At 61.1% G+C, this 18314-nt stretch overlaps 1 protein-coding gene across 2 annotated transcripts; it reads right to left on the reverse strand.

The window, feature by feature from the left end:
* Window positions 1-3763: 3763 nt before the first annotated feature.
* OTOS (otospiralin) lies at window positions 3764-6755 on the reverse strand. Of its 2 annotated transcripts, none has more exons than XM_010948111.3 (5): window positions 6533-6755; window positions 6247-6374; window positions 4688-4789; window positions 4527-4553; window positions 3764-4028 (listed from the first exon to the last, which is right to left on the reverse strand). In XM_010948111.3, exons 3-5 carry the CDS (start codon window positions 4743-4745, stop codon window positions 3844-3846), a joined length of 270 nt encoding a protein of 89 aa, XP_010946413.1. In that variant the 5' UTR covers window positions 4746-4789; window positions 6247-6374; window positions 6533-6755; the 3' UTR covers window positions 3764-3843. The 2 variants fall into 2 exon arrangements, with proteins under 2 accessions (XP_010946413.1, XP_074219342.1); XM_074363241.1 differs by having other exon boundaries at window positions 6473-6755.
* Between the last annotated feature and the right edge of the window lie 11559 nt (window positions 6756-18314).

Here is an 18314-nt window from a genome sequence, read left to right on the forward strand (position 1 = left end):
ACTTGAGTAGACATTTCTCAAAACAGTTATATAAATGGCCAGTAAATCCATGAAAAGATGCTCAACGTCACCGATCTTTAGAAAAATGCAAACCACACCACCAGGAGCTACCACGGCACACCCATCAGGGTGGCCACCACCAAAACCTCCGGTTAGTAGCAAATGTTGGTGGGGAGACCGGAACTCTTGTGCACTGTTGGTCGGAAGGTAAAGCGGTGCAGCTGTTGTTGAAAACAGCACAGAAGTTCCTTAAAATTAAACGTGGACTTACTGTGTGATCTGGTAAATCCACTTCTGGGCATGTATCCAAAGGAACTGAAAGCAGGGTCTCGAGGACATATTTGTATACTTACGTTCACAGCAACATTTGTCACAACAGCCAAAATGTAGAAGCGATTCAGGTAGACATCCGGCAACATCTGAATAGTTAAGCCAAATGTGGTCCATCCATACAATCGAGTATTATTCTGCCTTTAGAAGGAAGGAAGTCTGACACCGGCTACAAAATGGATCAACTTTGAAGACATGCTTAGTGAAATGAGCTAGTCACAAAAGGAGAAACACTGCATGCGTCCACTTACATGAGGTTCTTGGGGTGGTCAAACTCAGAGACAGAAAGTCGAATGGGCCTGGGGGGTGGGGATGAGGAGCTAGTGTTTTAACGGGCACGTTGGGGAAGATGGCAGAGTCTGGATCGGCTACGTCACGGATTGTGCATTGATACATCACAATGGTTGCATTACAATGTGAATGCACTTAATGCCTCTTAAAAATAGTTAAGATAGTAAATTCGTGTTATATGTATTTTATCATAAGTTTTCCAAAAAGAATGTGAATGAGGGAGAAGGGAGGGCAGGAAGGAGGGGGAAAGAAGGGTGGGGAAGGAAAGCATGAGACAGCTGAGCTAGACTGTTAGGAGTAGGTAGGCTTGGAGGCTGGGCTGCTATAGAAATGGAGGGGGGGAGGGGGCTCCAGGGAGACCGGGATTGAGCCGAGATGGAGCATGAACTGTGGCCTGGGTCAGGTGCGGGTGGACAGTGCAGGGCCCAGGGAGAAGGGAAAAGTAAGCCTCCGACGTCACCAAGACACGAGTCACCCAGCTGCCTGGATGAAAGTCAGACCAATGAAAGCAGAGTCCGTGGCACCGACAGGCTCCTCTTCTGCGCGGTACAAAACATGGGGCCCCTGTCCTCGTGGAGGGGAGAGCAGGGCGCAGGGCCAGCCCCAGGGGACACTGATGTTTATGGAGGAGGAGAGCCAGGGACAGCGATGTCACAGAGGTGACAGGACAGGGTGGATCGGGGGTGCCCTTGAGAGCGCCGGGGGGTTGGGGTTGTCGCCAGGTGGTCACATCCAGGCCACGTCCTTTGAGAGTGAAAGGGCCCTATTCGTGACTGCGCCGGTACAGGTGTAGACGAGGAATGTCACCTGCCATCTCAGTAAACAAAGGACGCTGAGGCCATCAAGCCATCAGCCACTGCAGCCCTGGACTGCGCCCCCTGAGGGGACCCAGGATGGAGAAGGCAGGACACTGGCCCCAAGCAGCTAAGGTGCACGTGGAAGGAATGATTCAGTGAGTCCAGACTCTTGCATCTTCCTACACATAGAAAATTGCTAAGTTCACGTCTGATTTTCTTTAATTAGCAGTAATCTTTAATGTTCCAGCTACCTGGGGTGTTTTTGCAAAAATTCCTGTGTACCCCAGTTCCTTCCTTGCCTCTCCGGAGCTGAGAGGCTGTGTCCCGGGAGTCAGCCCTCAGTGAGTCCGCCAGGTGGAGCGGAATGCTCAACTCTTAGCTCGTGCTTTTCTTTCTTTCTTTTTTTTTTTTTTTCAGTTGACTCAGGCATCGGCTGCTGGGCACCGTGGGCGTGTGGTCCCCCAGGCCACCCCTGACCGAGGCCGGGAGGAGAAGACCTTGGCTGTGGGTGATGCTTGCTGGACTCCAGGGAGGAGGGCTGAGGGGCGAAGGGGCTGAGGATGTGGACGGGAGGTGGAGGGGTCCCCCACCAGGTCTGACTTTGAGGGGAAACCAGGAGGGGGTGCACAGCAGAGAACTGAGGCTGTGTGTACGGAGGTGAACGGGGTGGGTGACGGCCAAGTCGGAGTCCTGAGCACGGAGTGAGGCGTCCCTGGGGCCACGGGGCAGGCAGGGCGTCTGCGGACGGCTGCTTGGGGCGGGCATTTCTTCTGAGAAAAGAGGGGGGACGACTGGGCCTGTGAAGACACCGAGTGCAGCTGTGTGTCCCTGGCAGCTGTGAGAGTCACTGAGGGGACAGAGTTCTGGCCAGGACTCCCTGGGGCTTCCCCTGAAGGCATGCAGGGTTGCGGTCCCCTGAGCAGCCTGTGGGGAAGCTGGGCTGTCCATTCTCTGATGCTTGATGTAACTTGGGTTGTGAAAAGCCAAGTGGCGTGTAAATGTCCACACACACACACTCACAGGGCAACACCATGGAAACCTGCGGTCCAGGTAGTGAGGGAGCCTTTGGTCTGACACCTTCGGCTGAGGCCCAGCTGCCTGCCGTGGGCCTGTGTGAGACAGGACCTTTTAGGTTTGGTTGTTACACAGTGAATTTACAGAAGCAAATTCAAACTAGCTCAAGGGGAAAGGAGACAAAGAATGCAGTGGTTTTCCCCAAAGCGACTGGCTAAGCCAGCGGAGTCTTCCTCTTGAGAATCTGAGCTGGGACATGGGGAGGGACCTGCCCGTTGGCCACAGGAGGTGGAGGTGAGGGCGGAGGGCTGGAGCCAGGGGGCGGCCATGGGGGCCACTGAGGTCAGTGCCTGGACGCTCAGGCCCTCCGCCTCCCCGGGTCCCTCCCAGCCCGGCCGGGTGTCTGTGCCGGGGTCCCAGGAGGGTACCCCCCGACCCCTCCCGTCGCTCTGAGAGCCCTCAGAATAACCCCTTGTGGCTTGACACCTGCGAGGCCGGCCTGCAGGCCCTCGGGACCGGCCGCAGGACGAGCGCCAGCCCCTCCCGGGTCCCCAGCACGCAACACGCCGCACCCGAGTTCCACAAAACCGTGCACGCTTCTTGCCCGGCGTGACGGTTTCTGTCGTTCGGTGTCAGGGCAACTATTAGTGTCTCTAGTTAAATAGGGAGCGTTTCTATCATTTTATTTTAAAAGAAAAGCTGGCTGCGGCCCCTGGAACCGATTTCGTCACCATGTGCCGGGGTGTGAGCTGCAGCCGGCAGAGCGCGGTCCCAGGGAGGGGACGGTCCCCGAGACCCCGTCCGGCTCCCTGCCATCCTTCACCTCCCACGGGCCGGGGCGGGCAGCCCCCCCCCCCCCCACCAAGTCCCCGAGCCCGCAGCTCTGGCAGGCGTGTTCCCGGGACCGTCAGCCTGCAGACCCCGCACCCAGGGCCCCGGCGTCCTCACTGCCGGCTCTGACCCTGCTGTGCACTGACTCGGGAGGGCACCGGGGGTGAGGGGTGGTGCCTCCGGCCCAGGGTGGCTGCTGTGGGTCTGGCTGCTGCCCAGCCAGGTGGCCAAGGGTGGGGGCTCCGGGACACGGCTGCCTGGACAGGGTCCAGGTCCTCTCAACAAGCCGGGCAGTTCCCTGGTGTCTGTTTCCCCCACCTACACGCCGGGGCGCCCTCCTAGGCTCGGTGTGAGGATTAGAGGGGAGGGCAGCTGGTGCCCTGTGGACAGAAGTCGCACACAAGCCTGTCCAGGAAGCGTTCCCTGACAGTCATGGGGGCCAGGCTGACTCGCAAATGAGAGAGTAAATACAGCTTCTGGAAAGAAAACCAGGGTGTGTGTCATGCACTTGAGTCAGGAGTTTATTGAGTGCGAGGCTGGCCTGGCTCCCCCGGGGTGGGGGCCCTGCCCGCCCGGGACCTCACTCCTCCCGGTAGGGGACGTGGAAGCCCAGGGTGGTCCCCAGGGGGAAGTGGGCGAAGAAGGTGCGGGCCATGTCCTCCAGCTGGGGGTAGGCCCCCAGGGCCTGGAGTTGCTGCACGTAGTTCCAGAAGTCGGAGGTGGAGAAAGGCCAGTAGGGCATGGCCGGCAGCTCCGCATAGGGGTCTGGAGGGCAGGACAGCCTGGCTCAGGGGCTGGGCCATCCCGTCGCATCCCGCCCGGAGGCACCTGAGCCTGGTCATCTGAGATACAGTGGGGGTAACCCAGGCCCTGCCCCTCAGGACCCCTGGTCTGGGGGACAAAGAGGGGAGAAGGAGGGGAGTCTGGCCCCTGGCCTGGGGATACTGAGCGGGGAAACACCCTGGTGGGGATGTGGGGGCATCCAGGCGGGATTTCAGAGGAGACCACAGCTCCCAGCCTTGGAGTCTGATGCTCTGCACTGAGGTGGGGCTAGGGGTCTGCGCAGGGGAATGCCCCAGGTCCTCGGAGGCTCAGGGGGCCCTTCCTGCCCCATATGTCCCCCGTGGCTGGAGGACGGGGCCCAGGGAAGAGGCTCCAATCCCTCTGCCTGTGTGGCTCCTGGTGCCGCCCAACCCCTCCCCTTCCCCACCCCCACCCCACCCTGGACATGCACAAGACCAGAAGTGGGAGAGCAGTTCGTACCTCCTTCCTCCTGCACAGGCTTGGCCCCTGCGACAGAAGGGGAGAGCAGTCACCCCAGAGGGCCCCCAGGGCAGGACCCCCCTGCCCAGTGGTGCCCCAGTGCCCCGGGGGATGATGGGAGAGCAACAGGAACAGCACAGGTGGACAGAGCAGCCCCTCACCTGCCAGAGGCCCCAGCAGGAGGCAGAGGGCCAGCCCAGGCACCAGGCAGGACCTCATCTTCCCAGGCCTGTCCCCCACTGACCGACGGCACTCAGGTCCACCTGCAGCAGGAGGAAACCAGACAGGCGAGACCACCCAGCCCTCAGGTCCCCAGCTTCTTCCCGCCACGCCTCAGTGGGCAGCTCCCGGGAAAACAGCCCGAGCAGCAGACAAGTTCTTAGTGTTTTTATGGCAACGTCGACTTCAGTGGCGTCAAACCATCCTTCTGAGGCTAAACCCACAATTCAGTTGGCCTTGTTTAATGTCACTATTTTTAAGGGACGTCCCCGGCATCTGCCCGAGGGTACAGTCTGCCTGCCCCGAGGTTACCTGCAGCTCCGGCCCCTCAGCCTCCTCTGGGCAGCCTGATGGACGTCTGCTGCCAACACACGGGCGCCTCTTTTATAACAGGCCGGGGACAGGGGCGGGGGGAGCAGGGTACCACCTCTGTGAACTGTCACACTGAATGTTTCATCCCCAGCCAGAGGACTGAGGACTTCTGTGACCCTGCTGGCAGCAGGCGACCACTTCTGGGAATCTGATCCAAAGATCAAATGAAGAGAAAAACATCTTTGCACAGGCATAAGGTTTTTAGGACTGAATTCAACACTGGCACTCAAAATAAACCCGCTTTCCTGTTCACCGGGAGAGGCTGTTTCTGGCAAAGAAGACCCAGCAGAATGTAGGGCTTCGGACCTCAGCTCCACCAGGACCTGCTCACGTGTCCGCACCCAGGTGACGAGGGCTGCTCTTCCCTGAAAATGCCCTGACCTCCAGGGAGGGTCCCTGCGAGGTCATCTGTCCACCCACGCTGCTGCCCCGTGCCAGATTGAATGTTGGGTTTTATTTTCGGAAATCTGGATCCTATGCCTACAAAAGGCAAATTACTTTAAGGGAGCTGTACTGGGGTCCTCAGGTGGGCACTGGGTAACTGTGTCAGGGTCCCCAAGACCACTGGGGCTCGATTCACTCGGGGCCCCCAGGACCCAGCGGAGGCCGCACTCAGGCTGCGTTCAGGACGGAGAGCGGGAACAAGGCAGCCTCAGTGAGAGGAAGAGGAGCACGGCGGGGCGGGCGGGGGGAGAAGTCGGGGACCAGGCTGAGCTTCCAGAGCCCCCTCCCCGCACACGACACGCTCAGTGCCCGCCACCAGCTGTGTGACACGGGAGGTGCCGTCCACCCCGCAGGGCCCCGGGGCTGTCCTGGGGGGCTGGTCCCGGGCACCCGTGCCTGGTGGGGACCCACTCCCAGGAGGAAGCGGCTCTCACACGAGCCACACTTGCACCAACCTTTAGGGGCAGCCGGGCCCTCCCGGCCCCCCGGCCCCGGCCAGCCTCGCGGGCCAGCCTTTCTGAGGGGGCAGGCGGGCCTGCTCGCTAACCCTCTTCTGCACAGCCTAGAACTTTCCGGTTTCTTATCTGCTCCCAGGCTGGAAATTTTAAGCTCCGAGCACATCATTTTCTTTTCCCAAATTCTCCAGCGCTTTTTGAAAACCGCCAAGCAAGCCCGCAGTCCTTACCCCTTGTTTCCACTAGAGGGGGCTGTGGCAGCGGCTGCCTGGTCTCCCGCAGCTGCACCTCCTGTCGGCGCTTGGCTTCGGGGCTGGAGTTTGCTCTCGCTGCTGCGGCCGACGCAGGCCCTTGAGCCCTGCAAACGGCACCACTGATGTCAGGCCTGAGAACCGGTTCCCGATGCCATCCTGACGGCTGAAATCCCCCGGGCCCCTCCCGGCTCCCACGCCCTACCCAGCGGGGCCGCTAGGTGTGCTACGGGACGCAGGGCGCGCGGTCTGTGTGGGACCAGACCGTATGCAGTGGAGGAAGCCGGGGCGGAGCAGAGGCAGTGAAGTCCGGCCGCGGGGAAGGACCCCTGCGTGGGTCTCCAGCCTGCACGGTGCGGCCCAGCGTCCCGGTGTCCTGCAGGTGGGGTGCGGCGCTGGGCCGGGCACCGGGCCCCGGGCCCCGCCCCCACCGGGACCGCGCAGCGCGCGCTGTGAGCGACTCCACGTCGGAGGACGATGTGCCCACGTTCCTACGGTGACAGGAACAGCGACGTGAAGTCACAAGTGCTGTGTCTTTCTATTTACTTACCAAAAACACTACATGGAGAAGAACCTACAGGCGATGAGCAGTAACGGTGTTGGGGTGGGGCTGTGGGCACGTATGTTTCTCCTTCTTTCTGGTTATAGATTTTCCGTAATTTATGACTTTCATGTAGGGGAAAATCTTTTTTAAAAATAGCACCATAGCTCCCTGTCACTTAGCATTCTGACGGCTGTCCGGGGTCAGCCTCCTGGACCTTTCACCCGCGCACCTCCCCACCCCCACGTCCACCCCCGCACCCCCCGCACCTCTTCTCTCTTCCTGAGTTCTTCAGGCCGCTCTCCCTGCTGGCCTGCACACAGACTCTCCTGGGCCCCACCTGGAGGGCTCTGCCTGGAGGGACCCCACCTGGGGAACCTCCCCTGGGGAAGTGCACCAGGAGAGTCCCATCACCTGGGCCCAGTCCTTGCCCCTGGGAGCACGGCCCCTCGCCCTGCAGTGACCCCTGCTGGGGCCCCGCACAGCCGGCCTCGTGTCGTTCCTGTCCCGTGAGGCCCCAGAGCAGCGGCTCTCACACTCTGGACAGATGGCCCAGGGATCCCATTTCTGCAGTTCTGGCTGAGCAGGCTGCGGGCGGAGCCTAGGGTTCTGCACTCCCCGCAAGCCCCCAGGCGCTGTCTGCCCTGCGGCCCAGAACACACTAGGGTAGTGAGGCATGTCTCCCCCTGGGCAGTGTCAGAATCACCCGTGGGGCAGGTCAGAATGCAGGCCCTGGGCCCCCACCTCTCAGAATCCTGATCCAGGAGCTCAGGGGTGGAGCCAGGACTCTGCCTTTCCATCCTGTTACCAGGAGTGCTGAGCAGATCCTGGGCAAGGCTGTGAGAGCTGCTGCCCAAAGACATTCTGAACCCTGGGAGCACGTGGGGGCGCCTGCAGGGCTTCGGAGCAGTGGGGGGTCCAGCCCCGCCTCTAACACAGGGCTCCAAGGTGATGGGTCAGGGGTGGGACCCAGGTTGGTGTTTGTGTGTCTCCTGGGCAACTCCGATCTGAAGTCTGGTTGACGGCCACCCCGTCTGGTGGGTCAGGACCCCTCGCCCCTGCTTTGCACAGGACCCTCCCTGTGGACACATCCGAGGCCTCTGAAGGCCCCGCCTTCCCGTGGTGAGAAGCCCTGGTTGCACAAGACGGGTCTTGGTGACAAGTGGACAAGAGCTGCCTGTCTGCCTCGGGTGCTAACTGTGCGGAGGGCAGTAGCCGGCTGCGGGGCCCTGCCAGCCGCGCGGGAAGGGGGAGCCGGGCGGCTGACCCGGGGAGCTTCCCTGCTGCTCCCCCTGCACCAGCTGAGGCCTAGGGCTTGTCCTCCCGGGTCTGGGCCACAGATGCTCCCATTAGGAGGTCTCAGGGCGCCCCCTGCTGCCAGCTCAGGAACACCAAGCATAGCCTCTGGCTAAGGTGGCCGAGCCCTGCACACACCCGGCCCGCGGCCCGTGCCCTGAGGACGAGTGCCCCGCACACCTCGCGTCTCCTGGAAGGGTGGGCGGACGCTCAGGTCACAGCCCTTCCAGCTGTCCCATCACAAGCCAGACCTTTGTTCACAACTAAGTCCTAAAGCCACAGGTCCTCCCGGACACGGGCTGCCCTGTACTGTGCTCCCTGGAGGGTCCTCCTCCCTGAACCCCTCCCAAGGCCACCATCAGTCCAGGCCCCCACCGGTGGTCTTGATCGCACTGCTCAGCCAGTCCAGCCTGGAAGCCTCACCCCGGCCGCTGGCTGGCTCCCAGGGACCCTCTGGCCAGCTCGCCTTTGGGCATCTGGACTGTGCCCGCTGCTTGAGCGCTGGGGGCCTTACTCACGGCCCCCTCCCCTCCTCTCTCCTCCTCTGGAGCCTTTGCCGTCTCCCATCCATGGTCACTTTGTCCCACATCTGCACTCCCAGCAGGTGACCCTGCCCTCCTGCTTGGCCACTTCCTTTCTGAGCTCAAAGCTCACCTGGAACAGCTCCAGGCCCGGGTGGGTGGGGCTGGCTGAGAGCGGACTCAACACCTGCGCACGGGCAGTGGGTCCACCTCGTTAGTGTGAGAGCCGCGTCCTGCCGGCCGTGTTCCACAGCTGGGATCTCGGGCGGCGCATCCCGGGAATGGGCTGCAGGGGGCGCCGCTCTCGCTGGAATGCAAGGCTGGACAGCCGGTCAAAGCCGCCAAGGCACAGCTTAGATCTGAAGTTAAGTGCCTAGGGCCCATGTGATTCTTCTCAAAAGTCTTTCCTTCCTTTCGCCGATTTGTGAGAATTTCTGTCCAGGTCCCGGGTCGGTCCACGAGAAGGCGTCTCCTGAGCCGAGGGACCCTGGCCTGGGGTGGACTGAGGCCGCGGCAGTGGGGACCCACCCAGAGCCCGGGGTGGACAGATGAAGTGCAGGACACCCGGACGCTGCAAAGTAGTCACTGGCTACTTGAAGCCCTAACCTAGCCAGGCCTGTGTTTGTCCTTGTAACTGTCAGTCCCGCGCAGCCAGAGCCCTGTGGCCCTGCCTGGCCCCTGGCGCCGAGCGCAGGCCCTGGCCATGAGCCAAGGTTTTGGGCTCAGGCGGGAAGTGAGAGGGGGCTCCAGCCCCGGAGGTGGAGCAGACACGAGAGGGGCTTTTCCGAGATGCTTCCCCCTGGAGCATCACAAGGGTCGTGGTCACCATGAGGGCCGGGCTGGTGCGCTGCAGCCCTGAGCTCCCCCATCAGCAAGGCTCCAGCCTAGCACACTGGTGTCTGAGCAGCCGGCTAGAGCTGGCCCTGCTGAGCTCGTCACAGAGCGAGCCGGACAGAGCTGGAGAGCTGGGGCGGACTGTGCTGGCCGAGTCCCCCTTCTCTCAAGCTTGGGGCCTGGGGGCCTCAGGGCTGGGATGGGGACATGGGGAGGCCATGCCCCAAAGTCCCAGGACTCCAGGCAGGAGAAGCACTGGTGTTAGACGTGAGCTGTGACAGTGCCAGGACTTCTGACGTGCCCACACGGTTCAGGCTGTGCCCCCAGGCGCCACAGACTCCTGTGCGCCAGGTCATTCTACTGGAAATACTGCCTTAGAAGGCAGCCTGGGGCCTCAGCACCATGGTGGTACAGGAATCGTGTCCAGGCCGTAGGTGGGGCCCCAGCTGGGTGGGAGGAAAGGGACCTGAAGGGAGAGACCCGTGGTCCCCAACCATGAGAGCAAAAGGAAGCACAGAGCGTGGGGGCCGCCCAGTCCTCCTCCTCCATGGGCTCACACCCCAACACCGCAGGGCACCGTCAGCGTTGCCTTAGGGTGGGTGAGCGCCAGCACGCTGTCTGGGACGTGGTCCCACGGAGCCCAGTGGGAGTCTGGGCGGAGCTGTGAACAGCAGGGGGGCAGATGCAGGAACAGGTATGTACTGCTGCCCACCCGGGGGGCTTCCGAGACCCCAGACCAGAGGAGGCGCTGATCTGTGGTCTTCTGTGTGCACTGGTTGGGGGTTATCCGTGGGGGATGACTTCCCCAATTCCAGGTGTGGAGGGCCCCTTGGGCTCCTGCAGGCGTCAGAGCTGGGGTCTCCGAGAAGCTCGGGGAGCAGGGAGCAGGGGGAGGGCGCTGCAGGGCAGGTGAGGCCTGGACAGAGCTCGGCGCTGTGGCTGAGGCTGAGCCGGGGGTGGGAGGGGCGCAGTGGGCTGGGGCCGCCCCAGACCTTCAATTCCCCCAGCACGCATGTCCCCTGAGGACACGGCGCAGTGCCCCAAGGCCTGACCAGAGCTGAGTCTGGGTCCGAACTCCACCTGTGTCAGAGCCAGACTCAGTGATCTGGGTGCGGGAAGGCACGGTGAGCCTCAGTGGGCAAGCAGCTCACCTCTATGATAAAACACCGCGACACTCAGGTGACGACATTCCTGGGGGTGTCTTCCTTCCGGCTTCATCTGCTAAGGGCTTGGCGTGGTCGCAGTGTTCTCCGTGCCAGACCCTCTGTGGACCATCCACCAAGATCCTCCGCTCCTGGTGCGGTGGGAACGGCTCCTATTGCCCAACTCACTGGGGAGAAAACCAAGGCTATCGGGGTTGGGGACCAGCCGGAGCCGACAGTAAACAGTGGCAGCGCGGCCACTCTCCTTCCTGTGCCATCACACACCATGACCCCGTGTGCACACCTGCCCCCTCTGCAGTCTCATTCAGAAGGCCCTGCCCTGGAGCCTCAGCATTCCAAACGCATTTCCGGGCATCACCATGTGGCTGGTTTGCTGAGGGCCCCTGGGTTGCAAGAAGCTGATGTGTCCAGTGGCTGCCCAGACAGAACCGTCTGGCCTGTCCCAGGAGCCACGTGCTCCCAGGTTCTGCCGCAGATTCACTGCCATGGCTCGAGGCCAGCCCGGCCAGGTCTCTGTCCTCAAGAAGCCCAGAGGACTTTTTAAACTGTGGCTTTTTGAAGACAGCCCACGGGCTCCTGAGACTGACCGGAGCAGAAGGACAGCAGCTTACTGGACAGTTGCCTACGTTTAAATGTGTCCAGCACTGTGGGGTCCAGGCCACAGGGCTAGCATGCCTGCTTCAGGCCGGCCTCCCTGAGGGGAGGAGCCAGCGAGGTCCTGGGTCAGAGAGGATGCCCTCCCCTCTGGCCTGGCTCAGATGCCCCAGCCCACTCCCCAGCCCTCTTCTTCCAGGCTCTCTCGCAGCAAAGCCAAAGGCAGGGGCTCCCTGACACCCCTCAGGGTGGATCCAGCCAGGATGTGCAGCCCTCAAAGGTAAGTGTTTTCTTTCATTGGATTTGGGCGTCTAGGGGTCGGGGGTGCAGGCAGGCTCCAGTCCTCTGCAGGCCGCATGTGCCCAGCCCTCCCGTGCCCTCCAAGGTCTGAGATTTGCATTGCCCGCTGGCCTCCACAGGCGGGTGAATGGAGTGTGGGGTCCTGCCTTCCCGATGCTGGAGGAAAGAAGGATTTCCCCAGGAACTCAGGGCTCAGGGCTGCTGTCTCAGTGGCCCAGGTGGGGGCTGGGCAGGAGGAGGAGGCGGGGCAGGGCACTAGAGAGCAGGGTGGTCAGAAGCAGGCTGGGGTCTGTGTGCAAAGCTGGGGAAAGTGGGGATGGGGGACAGGACAAGATGACCCTGGGGGACTCAGCCAGGGGGCCTGGAGTCTGGGGCGTGGGGACAGTCCAGGTCAGTAGACAGGCATCTGCTCAGCCCCTTTCCAGTGGGCAGGGTCTGCCAGCTACTTGGGGTCACTTGGGGCAGGGGCACTTCCATGGTGTGCCCTGGGTCTCTGCTCTCCAGGCCTCCTGCCCTCGACAGGGGTGCACGGGTGGGCCTGGGGCCTGTGCTGGCTGGTCCGGCAGGGGGCGCCGAGAGTGAGTGGGCGCCCAGGGCCATCCTCTAGGCCCGGGCCGTGGGGGGATTGTGGTGGGGGTGAGCTGGAGGGTGGTCAAGGGAAACAGCGGGGGCCCTGGGGAGCCGGCGGAGGACAGTGAGCTCTGAGCCTCCGGTGGAATGTGGGATCCCCCCCCGGCCCCGGGACATAGACTAATCGACCAGTATTACAAAGTGGAGGACTTCAGAACTCCGCTGTTCTGTTTCGTTAACTCTGATTGGGGCAAAGCACACCTGTCTCTGGGACGCGGCTCACTGACTTCACGTGTGCACCCACGTGGCAGGGGGGCCGTGCCCAGTGCCCGAGGTCCCCGGTGCCAGCACCGCACGTGTCCTCCAAACACCCCGAGGGCAGGGCCTTCCTTGGTCGTGCGAGTCTGCCTTCTGTGTCCAGGAAGGGCCAGTGTCCTCGGTCACGGGGCCCTGGCTGAAGGAGACTCCTCCTTCCTCCCCGTGGTCTGCTGGGGAAAGCAGGGCCGGCAGGAGAGGTCCATCCGGGGGTGGAGGCAGGGTGTGAGGCTTGGGGGCGCATGCGCGGGGCGCCCTCCCGCCCCTGCACCCCAGGTTCAGGCCCTGGGAGGCAGGTGGCCTGCATTGCCCAGGCCCGCTGTGCAGCCCGGGCGGCCCACCCTGACTGTTCCTGCTTTGAAATGGGAAACGGAGGCTCAGAGGGGTGAGAAGCTGCTCAGGAGGAGAGCTCTGTCCAGAGCCTGCCTGTCCCTCCCTCTTGGGGAAGTGCCCTGTCCTGCTCTGACCAAAGACATCAAACCCGCCCCCACCAGGCCCCTCTCACAAGGTTGCTCGTCCAGCCCCTGAAGAATTACTTGTCTCCTTCTTTCCAGACCTGTTCCAGTTCAGGATCTTGGGGGTGAGACTGGCTCCTTGGGGGATCTTAGGTCACCCCTGCCCAGGTCACATCGCCCCTGGCACCCAGGGCTGCAGCCTGGAAGGCTGCAGGCCTACCTCCAAGACCCAGGAAGGGCCGAAGGGTCCTTGGGCTGGGGCCCCCTCCCGCCCCAGCCGGTCCTTCCAGGCTCAGGGGCTGGGACGTCTGACCCTGGGCAGGTCTCAGGTCACAGCTGTCTCCTAAAGGTGAGAGCATCTGGGCTTCCAGCCCTGCCCCTTATTAGCCGTGGGACCCTGGGCACTTACTTAGCACCTGTGTGCCTCAGTTTCTTCATCTGTAAAATGGCGACTCAGGCACTGATGTCGTAAGGCTGTAAGGGGCCCGAGGGGGAAGGGTCCCTCCACTCAGGGGGCTCTAACCTACACCAGCTTCCCTCTCACCTGAGCCTCAGGTCACGGCCCCCGCCACCCCCGGACAGTGACTGCCGGCGCTGAGCACGGGCAGCTGGTCCTCCCCAGCTCTGTGATGCTCCCCACAGGGGTCAGTGCCACCGCCCGGAGGTCTGCATGCTTCTGTACAGGCCCATGGCTCAGCCCCTGCGCCCCTCCAGGCTGGCTGGAAGGACTTGTGCTCAGGAGAGGCAGGGAACAGGCCTCAGGGAGAGGTGGCTCAGGGAGAACCATCCATCCTGCCAAACAGGTGTGCAGGAGCGAGGGGCTCCGTCTCCCTGGCTGGCCCCTGCCTGAGGCAGGATGGCTCCGTGGTCAGGGCTCAGGCTCGGAGGGGATCCCACCACCTGAGTCTGGCCTGACCTCTGACAGACTATGAGCTGGGGCTGGGCACACACCCTCTCTGTGCCTCAGTTTCTCATCTGAGAAATGGGCAAAACAGCGGGGAAGCACGCTTCTGGCATTTGATGACAGCAGTGACTGACATTAGCAGTATCGAAGGTGTGAGCCTAAATTCAAGGGAGCAGGAAAGAAAAAAAGGCTTCAAACACTAGTATTATTAGCGCTAGATGAGATACTGCGTCCACGAAACAAAATGGGACTTCCCAGCGAAAGCAGCACTCTGAAAACAGGAAGCATCACTGGCAATTAAAAAAAATCAGTTGAAATTTTTGAAAATCAACAGAAATGTAGGAGTTTTGAATAATGAAACTCTCCCATAAAATAGAACAGAAAGACAGAAACATAGGAAATAGCGGAGGGAAGACGGGACAGGAGAGGACCGAGCTGGGGGTCAGACCTGAAGGACAGCGGTGCTGATGCAAGACCGTGTCCCAGGGGGAGGACGAGAGCCTCCAGGCCTCGGCCCCACTGGCTCCGTGGAGGAGGGGGCCCCACGCAGCACAGCTTTGGATATTTCAGCGCTGGAGTCGGGGAGGAGAGCCCACCAGTTTCCAAGCTGTAAGGGCAAATCGCGTAAAAAGAATTGGATCTCTCTGGCCACACTGGAAGCTGGGAGACACAGAAAGATGCCCCTGGCCTTCAGATGGGAACCAGGACATCGCGCCTGAAAGATCAGGTCAGTCACCGCTGGGAGAGAACACGGGCATTCTGGACCCACACGGACTCAGCGTCTTATCTTCCAGCTCCCTTTTGTGCGTCCTGGAGTTGTGGGATACGAGGAACTGTAGGACACAGGAAACTGGTCGCACACCTCCAAAGGGAGGTGAAGGGAAGCCTCTAGGTGACAGGTGGGCTGCAGGCCCGGGGAACAGGACTCCAGGGATCGGACGAGATTGTCAGAAAGAAAGGAAAGTGGAAACAGGAGATTATCTGACGCACATGAAGATTCCGTCAGAGCACGGGAGTTAAGCAGGTACACTGCGGCCACTTTTTAATTTATTTTTTCATATATAGAGCAAATTTCTTTTCATTTACAAGTCTCTTTTTTATTTTTTTTTGTGGAAGTACAGTCAGTTTACAGTGTCGTGTCAGTTTCTGGTGTAGCGCATCATGTCTCAGTCGTACATATACGTACATACATTTGTTTTCATATTCTTTTTCCTTACGGGTTACTAAAAGATATCGAATGTAGTTCCCTGTGCTCTACAGTAGAAATCTGTTGTTTCTCTATTTTATATATAGTAGTGTGTATCTGCAAATCTCAAGCTCCCAGTTTATCCCTCCCCCACCTCCCTTTCCCCTGGTAACCATAAGTTTGTTTTCTATGTCTGTGAGTCTGTTTCTGTTTTGTAAATAAGTTCATTTGTGTCAGGTTTTTTAGATTCCACGTATAAGTGATAATCATATGACATTTTTCTTTCTTTTTCTGACTTACTTCACTCAGTATGACAATCTCCAGGTCTATCCATGTTGCTGTAAATGGCATTATTTTATTCTTTTTATGGCTGAGTAGTATTCCATCATATAAATATACCATATCTTTATCTAGTCATTGTTGGTGGACATTTAGGTTGTTTCAATGTCTTGGTTCCCCTCACCTTTAGTTAGTTAGTTAGTTAGTAAGTTATGGTGTCGAGGTCCCTCTGCCATATCTGTCCCGTCTGATGTCCTCACCTAGGGGGTGCCGGGGGTACTAGGGGCAGGGTGATGAAAGTCTGGAGAACATTCACTCTGCAGGGATACTCGCCTGGGGGAGGGAGGCCTGGGGTGGGGGTCCTGGGCCACCTTGGACCGTGTCGGGAGTGGGGAGGGAGGGCTGTTATATAAAAGTGTGCAACTAGCACCACTGGCCTTACTGAGCTCGCACACAGGGTCCACCCTGGGGGTGAGCCAAGCAAGGCAATGAGGTGGTTCCTGAGATGTCTGGGGGGTGGGCTTGCTTCCGCAGGAGTGGAGGGGTCGGGCAGAGGTTGGGCACCACGTGAGAGAGGGCAGTGGATGGGGGCAGCTGGGGGACACCGCCCAGGGCCAAAGGCCGCCTCTGTGCTCTCGGAGATAGGGCGATGGGGTGGTGACCACCAGCCGGGGCTGCCAGCAGCACTTCCTCCCGTGGTTGGGGAGGGGGCCCTGCCAGCAGCAGACCCCAGGGGATGGCGGCATCTCCTCCCCCAAACCCAAGCAGGGCCTGTCTTTGTGAGGCTCACACACCAGCCAGGGATTCCAGGACCCGCCATGCTGAGGCTCCTAATTGCAGCAGGGGGACTCAGGCTGGGCCAGTTTCTCTGCGGCCGAAAATAGATCCATTGTTTACCCCATTCATTGCCACATAAAAGCCAGATTTATGGGAACCGGGGCCCGGCGTGTTTCTCAGCCGGGCTGAGGCGCCCGGGCAGCACAGCCTGGTCCTGCCGCCGTCGGGGGGCTCCCGGGCGCTGCTGCCTTTGAGGGTCTCTGCCGGGAGCTGCGCCCCAGCCGTCCTGCTCCCCGGGACGCCGCCCACCGGCCTCCTCCCTCTGCCCTTTTGGCTTTTCCTTCCTTGATGTTGGTGGAAACAGGTTGATAAAAGAGCAGGTTGCCCTAGATTCGCTGATTCACCCGCGGAGCGAGCGCTGCGAGCCGGCACCGCGGGCGGCTGCGCCGCCGGACAGCGGGCCTCGGAATTAAAGGGCTGGAGGCGCCTTTGGAAGCGGCTAAATCCGGCTCCTCGGCCGGCCGGAGGCCGCCTGCGGGCCTTGAAAGCAAAGCCTCCCCTCCTGCTTTGCGCCCAGGGAGGCGCCGGCCCGGGCCACCAGACTGGCCGAACAATGGGCGCGGCCGCGCACAGAGAAGCGCTTTCAAAGTGAGAGCGAGCCGAGGCGCCGCGCCCCGCCTCCCCGCTCCGAGCCAGCCCGCCAGCCGGCGCCCGGCCTGGGCAGTCCCGCCCCCGGGCCCGGGGCGTGTCCCGCTGCACGGCAGGCTCGGACGCCCCCCCCCGCCCCCCGCCGCACCCTCCCTCTGCGCGAGGCGCCGGGGCCTCGGCCAGCTCTCCCTGTATCAGACTCCTCCGTTCTTTCCAGCAGCTGCTCATGCTCCAGCGCGGAGCGCCCCGGCCTCGCCCCGCGGACGCTGCGGTGGAATAGCTCTCCGCGCGAGGCCGTCCTGTGCCCTGTGGGACGGTGTGCAGCGTCCCTGGCCTCCACCCGGTGGGTGCCGGTGGCATCCCCCGGCAAGACAAGCCCAAATGTCTCCAGGCATCGTCGCAAGTCCCTGGGGGCAGACTTGCCTGAGAGACCCTTGGTCCCCTGTCTCCTGGAGCCACATCTGGCCAGCGGTTCCCTGGGTTCCAGGACCTTACCCTGCCCCCAGCGATGCAGGAGGCACCGTGAGCTGCATCCTGTACTCATGATTTTACTTTACATGGATGATTCCCCAAACAGGATTTGCCTCCAGAGGCAAACTTACTTGAATTCATGCAACTCAGGCATCAGAACTTGCGTGAACCTGTTCCGAAGCTCTGAAAAGCCCCAGCACTGGGTTCATAGCTTCCCAGTGTTTTGTAAATTTTGCGAAAAACAAACAACCAGCAGAACTCCGATATTTTACCAACAGCCAGTGAAGCCTGTGTCCAGGGTCGGGGTGGCCGTGGGCCCTTGGGGACACGGAGGGGCAGGCGTGCAGCCTGGGTCTCGGGGTACACGGTCATGGGTCTGCCGCCCCTGAGCCGTCCTGGGGTGGAGGGAGCTTAAAGCAGCAGTCCTGCCGCCACCGCCGCTTCGCCTGGAATCGTGGCAGCAAGGGGCGTTTGAGGCAGGGATGCTGTTCTCAGCGATTCCCGGGCGGGACGCAGGTCCTCTCCTGCCACGGGGTGGCTGTTGGCTCAGCAAGGGAGCCCAGAGGGCCGGCGCCGTTCTTCCCAGCAGCGCACCTGCGAGGGTGTCTCAGGAGAGATTAGCATTTGAATCACGGGGCACTGAATAAAGGCGCCTTCATCCACGTGGGCGGCATCAGAACAAAAAAGCGGAGGAGGGGGGATTTGCTCTCTTCTGGAGCAGGGCCACCCATCTCCTCCTGCCCTTGGACGTCGGTGCCCCTGGGTCTGCGGCTTTGCACTCAGACTGAACTGACTGATACTGCGGCACACAGTTACAAACTCCCGATGCGCTTTTTTCTTTATTGAAAAATGTGCAATATACAATTTCAGAATCCCTGTCTCAGAGCAGCTTACAGCAGGCACTCTGGAGGCACAGACAGCGGTGCACGAGGCTGCTCGTGGGGGGCACCCCTCCCGTGGCACCCCATCCTGGCCTGTCTGACACGTCTTGTCCCGAATGGGTCTGGTGGTTCCAGCGGCAGGTGAGAGAGGATGCGGAGTTCACCCAGGGATGAGGTGGGGCTCCTGGTCAGGCCGCACCTCCAATAACCCATCTTGGAAAAGGCATCTCGGAAAGAGGCTGCCCCCAAATCCATCTGCCTCTGTCCCCCTGCTGCACCCCTGCACAGAGAAGCCGCCCTCCCGTGTACCTG

The sequence above is a fragment of the Camelus bactrianus genome, chromosome 5 (assembly GCF_048773025.1).
Source record: "Camelus bactrianus isolate YW-2024 breed Bactrian camel chromosome 5, ASM4877302v1, whole genome shotgun sequence".
Classification (NCBI taxonomy): domain Eukaryota; kingdom Metazoa; phylum Chordata; class Mammalia; order Artiodactyla; family Camelidae; genus Camelus; species Camelus bactrianus.

Bases quoted from the DNA above. Each gene is read 5' to 3' on its own strand.
- OTOS (XM_010948111.3), bottom strand. From the start codon at position 4,745: ATGAGGTCCTGCCTGGTGCCTGGGCTGGCCCTCTGCCTCCTGCTGGGG. The intron at 4,554-4,687 runs GTGAGGGGCTGC...CTTCTGTCGCAG, and splicing joins CCTGCTGGGGCCTCTGGCAG to GGGCCAAGCCTGTGCAGGAG. The intron at 4,029-4,526 runs GTACGAACTGCT...CCTGCCCTCCAG, and splicing joins GCCTGTGCAGGAGGAAGGAG to ACCCCTATGCGGAGCTGCCG.